Here is a 16,966-nt window from a genome sequence, read left to right as displayed (position 1 = left end):
TTCTCTTTTTTCTTTTCTATTTTTTAAGTTTGTGTTTCTCACCTACATTCTGGGATTGGGATGGCTAGGGATCTTTGGCTTCTCTGCGGTGCCTGTTTTCCTCTTTTATAACATGTGGACCACGTGTGGTGCCATGAAGTCTCCTATTGCCAATCTCACCTCTGTGGACAACATCTGTGTCGATGTGCGGCAGTATGGTAAAAACCTTGACCGTGAATCATTAGATAATGCTTGGTTATATTGATTTGCAAAATCAGCATCAATTTACAATGTAAGAAGTGAGTGACTGTAATAGAATGTAGCAGTTGAGATAAATCTGTCAGTGTTAACTAGTGTACACTTCCTTTTACAAATACAATCAGTCGTTTCCATCCCTGGTATTTACTGAAACCCTTCCAGTGGGAAATTATATAATCCTTCATTCCATTTAATAATCTGTAAGTATTCAAGTGTATTACTTTGGTATTCCTTATAACATTTTAGATTAATGTATGTAATCATTTTCAGGAATAATCCCGTGGAACGCTACCCCTGGGAAAGCCTGTGGGTCCACACTAAGCGACATCTGCAACACTAGTGAGGTAAAGATTTACCTAATTTGTCCCTAAAGATCACCACATATGCACTGTAAGGAAGTTTTTTAACCCTGTAAAGCCTGACATGAAATAATAGTCAGAAAAATCAATAAAAAAAGGGTACAGTTTACAAAAAAAAAAAAAAAAAAAAAGCCATTTGGTGCAGTTGCTGTTATTTATATAATAAGATAAGATATGTAATGTAAATCAATGAGATTTCTATCTCTATCTCATTTCTATCTCTTTCTATCTTCCAATAATGTATCTTATGATATTTAAATGCTTAGTTTTATGATCAAAGCTCGGTAGTTTTTATTGTAGGCCCAAAACATATAATGCAATACAATACAACAGTGTTTTTATTGTATTGATGTACAAGAATGTTTGTGTATGTACAGGAATGTACATTCCTCAGAAGACTGTTGTATCATATTTGATACATTTTTAACATGAAGTTGTTTATTATTACATTTACTTACAAAAAGAGACTATAAAGTGTTATAGTAGAGGGTAAAAGACTTACTTTCGTGTGCCTTCTTAAGGAATGTTGACTTGTTTTAATCTTGACAAGCAGTGTAAAACATGTTAATTTTCACCTTTAAAAAAGACAATTACTTTTTTTAAGAAAAAAGTATGACAGGTATATTTCTTAGGCAATGTCATTTTATTTTAAATGAGTAAAATTAAATTTTGTGTGGCAAGGTAGTCTTGTGTTAGTTTTATAGTGATGTTAGTAATGAATTTCATAACATTTCATTGCAGTTCTATCTGTCCTACCATCTTTATATCGTTGCCTGTGCTGGAGCTGGTGCCACTGTGATCGCGCTGGTAAGATTTCATTTAATTTTTTTCTTAACTAACTTGTTTATATGTAGAATAATTGTTGAAATGTTCTATAATTGTTTAGTAAAGAATTGCTCTGACGTGTAGACAAAACGGTACAATATAGTGCCGTGGTACTATTTCGCAATATTCTTAAATTCTGTCATCAGTTTAGGATCTTTAGGCACAGATTGACTAGCCGTACTTGCTTTTATGGGGAAGTTTGGTCTCACCCACTGGTTTGTCTCTCTTCCATTCAGCTCATCTATGTGATGGCCACAACATATAACTTTGCTGTGTTGAAGTTTAAGAGCTACGACCACAGTCACACCACTAAATTTTGAGCTTTTTGTACAAGGGCAACTGCAAAGTCTGTGAAAGTTGCTTTCAGAGATAGAGAGAAAAAGAGATAGAGTGCAAAAGAGGTCAGGAAAAAGGTAAGATAGAGAAATAAATGGAGAATTGTTAGTTCTGATAGCATTGGATTTATTGTATAGACAACGTAGTGCCTATTATTGTTATAGTCTAATGTTAAAATAATGCTTACCTTTGTGTGTCTGTACTAGTTTGACAAGGTGTGATCTCTTGACAAACAAGGACAATACATTTCACTAACTTAATGTTTTCCATACATTTCCATACCTGTGTTAATCTAGGACCAAATTCATATAGCACCTATTAAGTACAGCACCTATGACCAATCCAGAATAATGTAGCTTATTTAGTTTATGAGAAAATGACATTTAAGTAGGCCTAGTGAGAATGTAACTCTTCTGTCCGTCCAACAACACCTAATGGACAGGATTAAAACTAGAAAAAAAACATAGTATTTGATAATTATGTCTCTCCATTGGATTATATTCGCCCTGAGGCACCAGTAGTCCAGAATTTAGTCAGATAGAAAAGGCGAGGTAAGTACAGTAGATGAGAAGAGCGTAGTTATTGCTGTTATGAAAGATATGAATGTTGTGTTAATGCTCAAAAGATGAAACTTTTACTTGTGCTACATGTACCTGTGAAGGGTGTGACTGTACATTTAACTCCTCATGTGATGTTTTGCATTCATGGAAATGACTAAAAAATGCCATTGTCTTTTAGAGCCTTTATTGTTAGATTCATCCAGCTACTACTTAATTTAGTATTCTGTTTATTATTGAATTCAAACAGCATATAGTTTCTGTGCCTTTTATATTATTCTCAAATCAGTATAGTTCCTGTTTTCAGATATAATCAGAAATAAACAGTTATTGTTGAGAAGTTCATTTCTCTTTATTTGATAGACGTGATATCTTTGGATATCAGTAGTTCTTACATCATCTTTTATTTGCTAACTGCTAACACATGAAATAATAGTATTTCATGTGATGCTGGATACACTGAAAAAAGTGAAACAACTGGGTCATTTAATGTGCATTTCAATATTGATCTAATTGAAAATAATGGTTTCTGGGTTTAAGCTTGTTTTGTCCAGTTTGTCTAAAAGCAAATAACACTTCCCATAGAAAAAATTAAAAGAAACAATTTTGTTCAAATAGTATTTTCACTTGACACCAGAGTGTCTAGGTAGCTTTACTGACTGCAGAATTTATTTTGGGTTTTATTCATTTTTCTGGTGCATAACAGAAAATATGATGCATATTTTAAAAAGACATAATAAACATTAAAGTCTTTCGAAGTTGTCTATATTTATAGTAAGTAAACTAAATTAATCATGAACTAACATAATGTTTTTAGTTTTGTTGTAAGTTTTATTTTAATTCTACTTTTATATTATATTGTAGCTAATTTAGCTTTTTCTATGGTGAAATTATGATGTAAAATGCAACATTTTGTTTAAAGAAAATATATGGATTGACTGAGTGTGGTATGGTCTTTATAATAAATCAAACTTTGTATCAATGTTTATGGGAAAATAAATATTTTTGATTAATACATAGAGCTGCATGTTTAATTGTTAAAAGATCGCAGTCTCGATTCAAACACCCACATGATCAGCTGATGATTCAGCTGTCTATTAAACCTTTGACAAGTACAATCACAGCAAAACATTCAAATCTGCTTTGGTGCTGTCGCTGACCCAGACAGAGCAGTTGTCATGTATAAGTATAAAACAGTTTACTACACAGTATCATTATTTCTGACTGTGTTACAATAATTCAAATTATCACAGAAGTACTGGGATAAACGTTTATAGTTCGAATATAAACTACGGTAGTGATCAAAATAGAGTAAATCATCTTTTGAAAGTAACTTGAAGCATCAAATAAAGATTATAGCAATTACATATCAGTAAATATCAGTACACCAGTAGGTGGCGACATGTGACTGTCTTTTTGAGTGAGTCACTGAATCATTCATTCAAAACTATTTAATTAATTAAATAATTTAATTTACAAATTAATTATTTTTATGCAGCAATTAACATTTTGTCAGAACCTCTAGTAAATTACACTATTTTTTTGTTGCCTATTCAGAATTGTGGGAGAATCGTGATTTCTCTTTTAAACAAACAAACAAAAATAAAAAAATGTGATTCTCAATTTATCCAGAATCATGCAGCTCTAATATTGTATCAAAATATAATTTGAGAAAAAACTACTCAATTTGGCTGTATCTTTAAAGGTCACGTGGCTGCAATAAAGTGCATGATAAAGGAGTATACAACAAAAACAGTCTTGAATAATAATCCAACAAGAACACGCAGGAGATTTCAGAAGTAATAGTATAATAACCGCATAAAGATGTAAAAGAGACCAAACAAAGAACTGAATGAACCGAAGGCTTACATGCACAGACTGAATAAGCAACGGAAAACAGAAAAGGTGTGTAAATTAGGAACTATGGGAACTAATAAGCACAGGGAACTCAGGCAAACCATAACAGGGAAAACAGAACCAAAACACAATGAAACAAAACAGACAGAGAACTACACATTACAGTAACAAAATTAGAGTATTTAAAAAAAAAAATTGAAGTTGGTCCAAAGTATTTTTTTTTTCAGTATATTCTGATGGACTAATATTGATTTCTGTGTAGTGCAGCTATAATAATTCACTGAGATTTAGTTACTTAAACGATTCTTAGTGCAACTAATTAATACTGTCTTAACTCTTATAGCTGGCTTTGGCTAACTAACCCACTCATGACTAATCCTTCCCTCCACCTGTTTCTTCCTGTCTTTCTCCCTCTCCCTCTCCGTCTCTCTGTCTATTTTGTTTGTCTCCTTCCCATCTCTACTGTTCACAGATCCACTACCTGATGATCCTGGCAGCAAACTGGGCCTACCTAAAGGGAGCATGTCAGCAGACTCATGCCTACCAGGACATCAAGACCAGGGATGATCAAGAATTGCAGGATGTGCAGTCGCGCTCCAAGGAGGGTCTAAACTCGTACTCATAAACAGTTCTCTCTGCTCTGTTCTACCCCACCTCTACCTAACCTGCTCTCTAGAAAACACCCACACACACATACACAAACACACACAGCCGCTGCAATTACCTGCCACCTTCAGATGAAACACTGCGCAAACTAACACTGCTAAGCAGTGCGCTATCTTGACTATACATCATAACAGTGCTATAAGTTGGTTATAATCATGATGAAACACGTCCAGGCAAGTTATTTACCATCTGTAACAAATGATGAATGGAATCATCCCTGATACAATTAATAGTGATATGATGTGTTTTGCTCATCCACTTCATGGTATAAAAGACCACTGGTATAACAGTGTATGTATACTAGTATTGTATTGTCATTTTGCAAGTATTTTTGAATTGGTAGAAAGTGTATGTACAAGTGTAGAGTCATGGTTATAACTGGGTTATGTTTGGTTTTATGATGCATCGTCTTGGTGAAGCGCTGCTTACATGATAGACTGTCTGCACTAACTCCTCACAAACATTTTGCAGGAACTTCCTTTTTGGTGTTTTATACATATATAAATATATATAAATGTGTGAAAGTGAATGAATGTTGTTGTTGTTGTTTTTTAATTATGAGTGCCAGGTTGTGTATTGAAAATGTCTGTTTATTTAGAATCGTTCTCTGGGCTCTATCCATCTTAGATATCTGAATTCACCTCTTTTTCCAACTCTCTCTCTTTTTTTTTTTTTTTTTTTTTTTGAGGGGTGGGGGAATAATACAGGTTCTTGACAAATTGCACTAATATTGTAATAGAAAGCAGGTATATTAACACACACACACACAGGTAAAAATATTTATCTTCAAAGGACGTTTTCTCAAATCTGTCAGTCTTGAGTATTATCTAGTACTCAACCCTCAAAATTATATCCAGAAAACAGTAGCTGACTGATATATATCTGTGAGGCAGAACAATTTAGATCTCTTTGTTTTATGAAAAAAAAAAAAAAAGAAAAAAAAAAGAAGAAAATGATTTCCAAATAATGTCTAACAGAAACTGCCCTCGTCAGCCATACAGGTTTTCCTTCAGTTTTGTTGCTAAATCTAGGTATTTTTCAGTCTTCTAGAATTTGTTATTATGGCAAGATCAATGTTTACCATGAGATTTATGAAATGATTGTGACTCCTCTGTGTGAGTTATTGCTATGTGGGCGTGGAACTCTGAAAATGGTTTGAATTTACAGTCAATAATGCAGCCTTGTTTTTGCAGTGTATCTTTTTCCTAACTGGTTTCTCTCTCTTTCTATTACTACTTTTACAATATGACTCTCTTTTTATTGATCTGTCTTTTAACTAAATTAATTATTCTCTGTAATGTCTCTGTAAATATACGCATGTTATTATTGTCCACATATACAATTGTTTTACCAATAATATTCCATTTCTTGCTGTATGTTAAATTCTGTTAAAGCCAGCTTACAGGAATGTGTCCATTAATCTATTTACCCTGTTTTTGAAAAAGAAAATGTGTGCCTGGGTGTTCTATTGTTCCCTCATTATTGCATGAAGGAAAGATATTTCATTTTGTTTTGCAGTACTTTAAGTGATGTGTAGTCCATTGTTCTAATGAACTACAATTGACAGTGTCCCCCCTCCCCCCAAAACAATCCACTGTATGTTGATGGAAATTGTGGTCTTAGATGTTTCATAGTCCATTTTATTTGATGTCAGATGTTTTATGAATCCTGTATAGTGATTTTTGTAACCTTCTCTAGTAAAATATTTTCTATGATCTATATGAACTGTTTTGTGTTTATTTATTTATTTTTTTTAAAGCAACTGTGCAAAATATAGAGTATCATCTTCATATCTTTGCTATACGCCTACTGCCAACCCACCTTATTTTTCAGGTAAGAGCGGGCGCGGCCATTTTTAAATTTATTGTGTCTGGCTTCCGGTGTCATTCGCTTCCAGTTATTTTTAGCTGTAGGCAAAACAGCTCGTTATACTGCTTGATGATGCAAACAGGTATTTATTACCATATTATTTTAATGTAGGCTATTGTTTTAATTATAAACACGCGGGTTTGTAGCGCAAACAGTTTTACGGCTTACTGCACTTTGATATTATTTTCCTATAGCGGCTAATAAAAACAATTCACAGAAAACACCATAGGTGTAGGAAACTACCATCATTTCTATTTTAAGTCCTGCAGCTTGTGCCTAAAAATGTGCATTTTTGTCGTAATTGCGCCACCTGGTGAGGGAAAAAGAATACTGTGCCCCTATTTTTGTTATTAAAAATATCTCGACATTGCTCAACTTTTCATTGCAAAATTACAAATAATAGTAGTAATAAAATAAAATACAAATCTTGGTAAAAATAAAAATATATAAAAACATAATGAAAACGATAATCTATAATCAAATACTTTTAATTCAGTAACAGTTGCAGGATCATAATGAGAATCATTTTGTGACAGAAATTATGCACAGATATCTGATCCATGTAAAAGGAAATTCACACCTAAATGTCTTGGAATGGTATAAGTTAAGCATTCAGTTTTTACATTATGGCATATTCAATAATAAATTGTTAGCCCATTCAAACTAAAGTGATAATACAAAATATATTTACAAATATGCTACAAAATCACACGTCATGATTCAAGACATTCCAAAATGTCTTATGATGCAAGATTGTTAAATAAGACAAACAAACCTGTGCTAAAGGCACTTAAAGTAACGGCGCATGTACATTACATATACACTTGAAAAAATGAGACAAAAACACATAATAAGATGTTCTAGTGTTCATGAGTATAGCTGATGTTTATTTCTCAACTGTAAACAGCATTAGAATTAGTCAGCTGGAGGATCTCACTGATCCCTGTTTGGTTTACCAACATTGATAATTTAGACAACCTAAATCACACAGGAAGGTAATCCAGTGCTTTGAAAGGATGACAAAGGAATGTGGACCAAAGAGATTATTTTAAAGTTTAAACAAGGCATGTAATTCTAATAGAGCTGGACAAGTGTTCGAGATTATATAGCTCTGCGATGACAGAAATGCTGTACCAAAGTAAGCATACTGCACACAAGATGTTATTTCTGGCATCTGCCATTTAGTATTGATGAGTGTGCATTTATTTGCTAGCACATAAGGAGTGTTTCAGACAGTTGTGTTCATTTCATTAAAAAGCATCAACAGCACGAGCTGTTAGAACGCGGCTTTCTGCGAAGGTCAACAGTGTCTGTGGGCAGCAGATGTTCTGTGCGATCTTCAGATGCAAGCACACGCCTAACTGCTTCCTCAAAAGCAGCTGAGACATTAGTGGCATCCTTTGCACTTGTTTCAAAGTATGGATATCCACCATTCTCTTGACACCACCTTTGAGCTTCTTCCATTGACACCTGACGCTCTGTCACATCTACTTTATTTCCTAGAACAACAAAAGGAAATTTCTCTGGGTCCCTGACATCTGCGTAGTATGCAAACTCTTTCGTCCAGTTGTTGAGGTTCAGGAAACTTTGATTATCATCCACGCTAAATGTGAGCAGACAGCAGTCAGAGCCACGGTAAAAGGGCGTACGGAGACTTCTGAACCTCTCCTGGCCTGCTGTGTCCCAGATCTGTAGGGTAACCGTGTGACCGTCCACCTCCAGCTCTTTGTTAAGAAACTCTACACCGATTGTGTGGAATAGATGTGAATCAAACTTGTTGGAGACATAACGGTTCATGAGGGATGACTTTCCCACGCCACCATCCCCCAGCAGAATCACCTTCAGCAAAGACGATTTGGTGGTCATGATCAAGAGCTTTCATAGACCTGAAATGAAAACCAGAATTAGCAAGCTTAAAAAAAAAATATATATATATATATATATATATATAAGAAAATCTATATTCAAATATAGAAGATATAAGAAAATGTGACATTTTGAAGTTGACAGTCTTACGTTTTTGTTAAAAGTGGTAGTAGGCCAATAAAAATTCAGTATAAATTGATTTTTTTTTTTTTTTTTTTGGTGAGAGGTGAGGTGTGTAGAGGCTGGTCCTGGAAAACGCCCCATTTTCAGAGCAGCCTGGCCTAAATTAATAAATAATTAATTAATAGTGTCTTTACTATGAAGTTCTGATGAACCCTTTGGCCCAAAACATTGTTCGTCATAAAAATAGTTTTTGTACAGCCCTGTGACAGGAGTAGCTACATTCATCGGAGCCCCGGAAGCGCTGATCATGTGAGACATATCTTCACGGATAGTCCTCACTTCATAACTTAGTATATGGAAAATAAATGAAAGAAACCTTTTTTTAAAATCAAAATCATAATGCAAGGTATCAGTTTGACTTATTACATTGCTATAACCATATGCTTTTCATTACGGAATCACATGAGTATGAAAACGAACAAGTCTGAAGAACTGTAGCAAATAAAAGTTTTACAATGTAAAGCTAAACGAAACGCCAGCCTAGGCTACTCGTGGCGTATTTTAATAGCACTCATTTAACAACCCGACAACGCTGTTCATGCATTTACAACAGAAAACGTTTTAGAATACGACGTAGGTTCAAGAAGTCAAGCCCATTTTTACTCGAAGTTAATCAATGGCAAGCTGAAGGACTGTTACAAGCGACTGTTTTCTCGTCGTAAAGCAAATAGTCAAAGGAAACGTAATATTGTGGCAAGACATAAAAAAAAAAATGAAGTGGTGGCATTCCATTCAATCGAATGATAAAACCGGCAGATACTCTCTTAACAGCACCATCGTTGCTTTAAAGGTCCTCTCAAATTCTACACTTGGTAAAAAACATGCGTTGCGCAAAGAACATACGCTTAATTAGCTCAGGAATAATACATACCGTTGAGAATTTAGCATTGAGTGTCGAAGTGCTGTGTTAGCAGCGCCATTCCTAAAGTACAACCAGCATCCTCCACTGTATGGAGCGTCTCCAAGACATGGCGCCCTAGGCTGGCCAAACAAGCTACTTCAGTACTGAAGCTCATATGACCGGTTGCTCATTTATACGTAACATGAAATCAATTAATAAAACAACACGGAAATGAACTGAATTAGTTTCATAACTGAGGGCAGCCTGATACAGCAACAAAATGCTTTCAGTGTAAACTTAATATTCTCTTTGAAGTGCATTTTCCCAGTAATATTTGTTTAGCATAGGATATTAATTATTAACTGTCGTTGATTAACGACAGCATTATCAGCGAGTCACTAACTAAATACTGTCCCTGCTATTTCTACAGCACACATTCTATGATGTCACTTGATCACAAACACATCAATATTAAATCAACATGCCATATATCACAAAGCTTAGAGCTTTTGAGCTTGTTAAAACTTGTGCAAGAGGACATAATGCAATCTTAAAGATTACAATCAATGTTTGCCTTATCATGGAATGTTGCCATGAACAGCTTTACATATACCTTGATAACAGTTTACCCTGAGTTTGGCTAAATGTATAACTTGTTTGAAGCACTAAACCAAACAGAAAGTTCAAGATGAGGTTAAATCTGTATTACATATCAAGAGTCAATTCCTGTTGCTAAATAGCTGTCAAAGGGCAGCCCTGTCTCAACAGGTTAACATATGTATATACATATATAAAATATATTTTCCATAAGAATCTTTCCACATTCGAGACATGTCTGTTTCATTACAAATGTGTATGCTTTAAATCAGAAAACAACACTTAGATTAACAATATTTTTAAGTGAGATATCTGTTGCTTTATTTATTTATTTATTGGACTGAAACATTCAGCCTAGCCTTTGGACCCTATCTTGGGCAGATTACCAGGTCACATGCTCTTTGCATGTGGCACACTTTCTGTCACATGTTTGTTAAGCTTGGACACAAGGACATATTTAGTTCATGCTGCATGGGTTGTGCTTCTCCTTTTTTTGGTGATCTGAAACTAGAATTACTGTTTCTCATGTATTCATTTAGTTTAGGACTGTGGTCAAAGTAATTAATAAAGTAGCAAAAACCAAACTCCTGACCTCTGAAAGAGATGACAGAGGAAAAAACTTTTTCTAACAAAACATCATAAATATTACTCTAGAATGTTTTCAAACAAAATATATTTTATCTGCATAAACCTTCACTTTCAAATAAAAAAATATTTTTTATGCAATGGTTCATCAATAGGTATGCATATTCATGTTTATCAATTAAATATAGTCCCAAAAGTATGTGTGAGATATAGGAAAGTGGTTGAATATATTTTACAAAAGGATCATTCCATGTCAAATCAACCAAATTTCAGAAACTTACCCAGCTCAAATTTCTGATTTTGTCAAAAAAATTTCTAAAGAAAAGCAAACATAAATAGTGATGATGAAAGCCAAAATATTAAATGTCATGGATGCTTACTATACTTACTGAGTAATCCACTATTTCATAGAGGGGGTCAAAATGAGTTTTCACTGTGAGATTTTGAGCCAAATTACAGGGGAGTAAAAATGACTTTAGAAAGATGGCAATATCATTATTTTATTTTTACACAGAGATTGGTAGGTTTATTTGTAAATCTGTTGACTTTAGCAATCTTTGTTGCATTATATGCCAACGGCGACAGTTCAAAAATTGGAAAAGGCACTTTTTGTGTTTTTTTGCCTGAAGTTTGCATGCCTGTAACTCAAGTATTTAAGATCTCTTAATATCTTTTTATATTTTAGTTTTTAACAAACTTTTGTTTTAGTATCCATATTTTCAAAACCTATGTTTCAATTCCAGATATATTTGGATCTCAATATGGCTACAAGTGTAAATTGCTAAATTGTACATATTTTCAGTGATCAAAAACCAAATGTGGGTCACTTTTCATACAGCTTTTTTTTTCTTTCAAAGAGGAACAGCTGAAAATAATGTTACTAGAAACTAAACTAGAAATGTGTCTACTTTTTCTATCAAAACAACTGCATAGAACCTACCTGTTATTTTTCCAAATATTGCATGCCTGTAACTCAAAAGGTATTAAAGATTTCTCAGTGTGATTTTAGATTCTGGTTATTAGCAAACTTTTCTTTTGAAATCTTAAATAATTTCAAGGCCCCATATCGTTCAATTCCATAGATTTGGGGATCTCAATGTGGGTCTATTTTGAAATTGTTAAATTTACATGTTACCGCATTGACATCCCAACATCTCTGGGACTGAACCATGTTGGGCCTTAAAAATGAAGATTCCTAAAGAAAAGTTTCACATGAACAAGAATCTAAAATGATATTAAGATATCTTTAATCCTTCTTGAGTTACAGATAGGTTTTTGTTTGTTTGTTTGTTTTTTGCACTCAGAGAGGTATGTTGTATGCAATTGTTTTGATAGAAGGAAACAAGATACATATCTAGTTTCAGTTTTATTTATTCTTCAGACATTCGTCTTAAACACAATAAGTATCAGCTGTGTGCAAAGTGACCCACATTTGGTTTTTGACCCCTAAAAATGTGTACAATTTACTCATGAGCCACATTGATATCCCCATATCTCTGAAAATGAACCATATTGGACCTTAAAATTAATTACGATACCATAAAAAAGTTAATTCAGAACCAGGATCTAAAAGGCTATTAAGAGATCTTTAATACTTCTTGAGTTACAGGCATGCAAACTTTGGGCAAAAAGTGCTTTTTTCCAATTTTTGAACTGTCACCGTTGGCATATAATACAACAAAGATTGCTAAATCAACAGACTGACATGTGAAAATTGACATTTTGACCACCCTCTACAATTGGATTACTCAGTAAATATACACTCATGACATTTAATATTTTGGCTTTCTTCTTCATTTATGTTTTTCTTTCACCAGAGGAAAAAAAAAAAAAAAAAGATCAAAATAAAAATTTTTAGACAAGGACCTCTGGTTGATTTGAAATGGAATGACCCAAGCATTTTTGATAAAAAAGAAACTCATAGATAAATAAAGTCTGCATAACATCATATGATATGTAAAACCTGGGTCAAAATGGACATGCACACAAAAGGTGTAATTTTTTTTAATGGTTAATATCTCCTAAAAAATCTTTTCAAAACGGACATGAATGCATTATGAGGGTTCATTGCACCAAACTGAAAGCCACAAGAAAGTTAATATGACTGAAAAATCTTTACTTGATTTAACTGCACAGAAAGGTCAAATAGTACAGAACAATACTGCTATTCATCATATTACAGTTATCAATTCATTGCTCAAAGGCAAACCCAGCTGCTGTGGTACCACTGCTCTCCACAATTAGCACAGGTCATAAAAGTCATCAAATCATCATCTGCACTGCCACTCCGAACCCACGAGGGCAAGAACAGCATCCCTCGTGATATCTGTGTCACCCTGCAGTCCAAACTGCCACAGTGCCTGCAGCGAACTTTATTGGTGGGTGTCCCTTCCACCGCCTCTGGTAACTGATGCTCACTGATGCCCAAAGTGGTGTAACCTTCCCTGAGCTGTCGAAGTTCTGCCCCTGCCATTTCCTCTGCAGACATCCGGGCAAATGCCTCGGGAGTCAGCTGTCCTGACATAAGGCCTTGGCGTAGATGAGGGTTCTTTGGGTTCTTTAGGTTGGCCACCTTGCTCCTGATGCAGGACTTGTACTTAAGCTGGTTTCTTCCGTAAAGAGCATGAACATGTGCTTCAATGTCCTGAGCAAGGGCTTTGTGTTTGTCCATATGATCTGAGTCTTTTTGCTGATTTGGGGTAAGAGCCTGGAGAATCAGCAAGATACATTTGGATCTCAATGCCGTGGAGTCAGAGGAAGTGCTGGGCTGATTTGTGTTTTGAGGATCTTCCTCTCTATCGGATCTATGTGACGTTATGGCTGGAGTGAAGCATTCTTCCTCATGTTGTAGCTGAACAGATTCTGCAGCGTCATTTGCTGGACAAGGCTTTTCAGAAGACAACTTATCTGAGCCCACACTACTGTCTTCACATTTGTCCTGTTTTACATCCTTTGTTATATCATGTTGCTCTGTGTTGCATGTAAATTCTTGATTCGCATTCCCCTTTTCATTTAAGTGCTGAGATCCATTGGTTACAGAGGGAATTTCCAAAGACACCTCAACATTTGGCAGGTTATGTGTCTCTAGTTCCTTGTCTTCCCATGTGTCCTTGTTATTAATTTTCAGCATAGGTGACAACTTGTATAACTTCTTCCATTTTGAGAGCAAGCTCTTTGCTATTGTTTTAGCACTTACAACTGGACAGACCTTAAGTAATTTATAAAGAACCTTCACAATTTCTGTAGTCTGAATCTGCTCTAATGTGACAGAAATGTTATTCAGATCTGTCAGTAATGGTACAATATCTTCATAGCTGCCATCACTGTGCAACTTTTCTATTTGTATAGCATAATGAATTATCTCTTTAGTATTCATGGCCTCTTATACATTAAACTGACAAGAAAGCAAGAAAGGTACTTAATCTAGTACAAAAAAATGTTGTTGGTTTCAACAGCGTTTAGCCTACATGCTACATTCGTTTATAAGAATAAACTGCTGCAAAATATGAATAAAATAATCAATTTCTAAATCGCAGACTAATGCAACGCCTTCACCTTCAAACAAACACGTATATTCTCGGTAAGAAAATCAGCAGTAAAAGCCTTTTAAAAGGGAGAATTCGCAGTCCTTCCGCCATGTCTGAAATAATCCAATAACATTTTACACATACATAGCAAAACCGTCCTATAGAGGGCGTAGTTGTTCAACTTTTAAAATTTTGCCATGAAACGCATTTAGTGGACACTTTTTTTCACAGTTATCAACATCGTCTATCTAAGCTTTTAAAATATATTTTCATTTGTTAAATATCCATATATAACACTATACTTGTGTATTATATTGCGTAGGCTACATTGGTTTTAAATGACAAAAGTAGGCCTAATTAAAAAACTCAACAGTGCTATGAGGGAGTTCCTAAAACAAGGCTGAGGGTTTGATGGATATATCTTTCTCTCTTCTGACTACCATAATCTATGTGTCTGATTTCCTCCCTCTTTTGCAAAGTTGTGTAAATGCTATGTTTTTATTTTTCTGCTAGTGGAGCAAATGGGAATGTAAAAATCGGCCTACCTCTCCTGTTTTCCACTATACAGTTAAAACAAGAAATTGAAACAAATATGCTCAGATTATCTATGTTTCTGATAAATGGCCCTTATAGAGATAGCAAATTTATGAATGCACATATTTCTTGCAGTTCCCCAATGATAGTCTGGGCTTTGATGCTGTTTGGACTGCAAGTTCATTCTAATTTCCGGGAGTTGCATAATGCCTGAGACTGAGAGCATTTTATTAACCCCTTAACTGTCACCCCCCTTTTTTGAGCATAGACGTGAAAATGCACTATCCAAAATTAAATGGTTGTGATTCATGAATGCTTTGGACTACAGACATAAGGTTGGTCTCTTTTTAGAGAAGACACTCAGCAGATTATTGCTGAAGTGAAAACATGTAAAATTTGAAAGTGTAAAATAAATATAGAAGTTTAAATTTACTGTAAAGCAAATATACCATACTAAACATTTTATATTTTATACAAAATAGATATTTTAGTTGTGTTCCAAATTCGAAGTTGATACCACAAAAAAATTGAAGTTCCTATGAGATTTTGTTTAGGTGCTATCCTAAAAATAACCACAGGGTGTCATTCACATTCCTTTGATTTTTTTTTTTTTTTTTTTTTTTTGATGCATTCTCCTGTAACAAATTAATACATTTCTGTCACAGTATTACTTCTATCACAAAACAGTCCCCAAATATGAACCTTTCCGACGATATGTGTTTTGTCAAGGTAATAAAAAGTTTTGATTATAAAATAGTTGGACCATGGTAATGCAATTTTCAATTTTAAAACGGCTTTCAAACGATGAATTTTGAGTGTTTAAGCTTTCGAATGATACCCAATTTATGTTGATTAATAAAATAGGCCTATTATATTAAAAAAATGCTGCAAAAATAAATAAATAAAATAAATTAAAAAAAAAGAGAGCGCCAAGCATCCCGCTAGTCGGACGGTGACAGTTATTCTTATCCACTGCATGGTCAAACACTGGTATTTGTGTCTCATATGAATATGTTATCTGATTTAGTCTGGTCATTTTCTAGTCAAAGCTTATCATTAGTTGGGTGTTCCAAAAAACAATCTCACCACCTTAAGCTTCTATGATCCAGATGTAATGACCGGCTTAGATCTGATGTAACAGCTACAAAGGATTTTACCCAGCAGGGCAATTTTCACCCATTTTATTAAAATAGATTAACTAACAAGATTTTAACTTGTGGCTCTGTCTGAAGGAGATGTGGAAGGCACTTCACTTTATGCATTTTGTGAATATGTGTACATTTAAAATGCATTCACCCTTACAACTCTTCTCTCTTCTTACCTTATGTATGATTGAGCTTATTCTTTTCACAAAATGGTCACAGGCCAAAAAAAAAAAAAAAAAATGGAATGAAAACTCTCACAGGAGGTTTTGTGATATCCGGAATGGCTCCGATCTGGGTGCTTACATAATAGAATAAGACAAACATTTGGTTCATAGCCACAAATTATTCCTAACAACAGGTGTAACATGAGAGTGCAAAGCTTTAAAAAGAAGAACCTGAAGTCTTTCAAACTTGTTTTCTTTGTTACTTTCCCACCCAGTGTTCGTATCTAGAGTTTTGGGTGGGGCTGCACCAACTCCCATGTATTCCTAATTTGCCTACAGGGAGACAGAAAGAGTTTTCTCAAGTCAGGGGTCCCTTAACAAATTACAAAATGGGGTCTCACTGTTGTTGGTATTTATTTACTTAGACTCAACTTTAATTTCTAGACTGAATGGAAATTTACAGAGCTGAAAGTTATTTACATGTGCCACAAGAGGGGGATCAAGCCTTAGTTTTTATCCATGCTTCTGTGTTCAGAATCAGAAGGAAATAAAAATAAATACTGTCATTTCCTGCTTGCTCTCATGTGGTATTCCAGAGATTGGTTTATAAGTGCTGATCTAGGACCAGATGTCTACAAACTAAATTCTATGCTGATAAAGAAAGCTGTTGTACATTCCACTACAAAGAGTAGCATGTATTGACATGCCTGTACTTGCAGAAGTTCATACATGTACATACATACAAATGTACATTCGTACAGCTATGAAGCTGCATGACCTTTCCCCTCGAGTAACATTCCGCAGCAATGTTCAGAAAG

The 16,966-nt window shown here is 34.5% G+C and overlaps 3 protein-coding genes across 6 annotated transcripts in view; 1 reads left to right on the top strand and 2 right to left on the bottom strand.

Moving 5' to 3' along the window:
- gpm6ba (glycoprotein M6Ba) overlaps nt 1–6,556 on the top strand; it is a 47,664-nt gene extending 41,108 nt beyond the window's left edge. For 3 of the 4 annotated variants that reach the window (XM_051899674.1, XM_051899694.1, XM_051899665.1), the window contains exons 4-7: nt 29–197; nt 508–581; nt 1,338–1,403; nt 4,644–6,556. In XM_051899674.1, coding sequence (XP_051755634.1) covers nt 29–197; nt 508–581; nt 1,338–1,403; nt 4,644–4,796 — 462 coding nt within the window. In that variant the 3' untranslated portion in view covers nt 4,797–6,556. Of the gene's footprint in view, nt 1–28; nt 198–507; nt 582–1,337; nt 1,404–1,657; nt 2,655–4,643 lie in introns of those variants that run through there. The other variant, XM_051899684.1, reaches the window with a different exon arrangement.
- Nucleotides 6,557–7,178: 622 nt separating this feature from the next.
- LOC127520232 (ras-related protein Rab-9A-like) lies at nt 7,179–9,874 on the bottom strand. The gene is made up of 2 exons (XM_051908177.1): nt 9,627–9,874; nt 7,179–8,592 (listed from the first exon to the last, which is right to left on the bottom strand). The coding sequence occupies exon 2, from the start codon at nt 8,570–8,572 to the stop codon at nt 7,967–7,969; it is 606 nt and encodes a 201-aa protein (XP_051764137.1). The 5' UTR covers nt 8,573–8,592; nt 9,627–9,874; the 3' UTR covers nt 7,179–7,966.
- Nucleotides 9,875–12,131: 2,257 nt separating this feature from the next.
- Nucleotides 12,132–14,973, bottom strand: LOC127519970 (transcription elongation factor A N-terminal and central domain-containing protein). Its single transcript, XM_051907645.1, has one exon. The coding sequence runs from the start codon at nt 14,152–14,154 to the stop codon at nt 12,976–12,978; it is 1,179 nt and encodes a 392-aa protein (XP_051763605.1). The 5' UTR covers nt 14,155–14,973; the 3' UTR covers nt 12,132–12,975.
- Between the last annotated feature and the right edge of the window lie 1,993 nt (nt 14,974–16,966).

The sequence above is a fragment of the Ctenopharyngodon idella genome, chromosome 1, assembly GCF_019924925.1.
Source record: "Ctenopharyngodon idella isolate HZGC_01 chromosome 1, HZGC01, whole genome shotgun sequence".
Lineage (NCBI taxonomy): Eukaryota > Metazoa > Chordata > Actinopteri > Cypriniformes > Xenocyprididae > Ctenopharyngodon > Ctenopharyngodon idella.
This window is presented reverse-complemented; position numbering and strand designations above follow the sequence as displayed.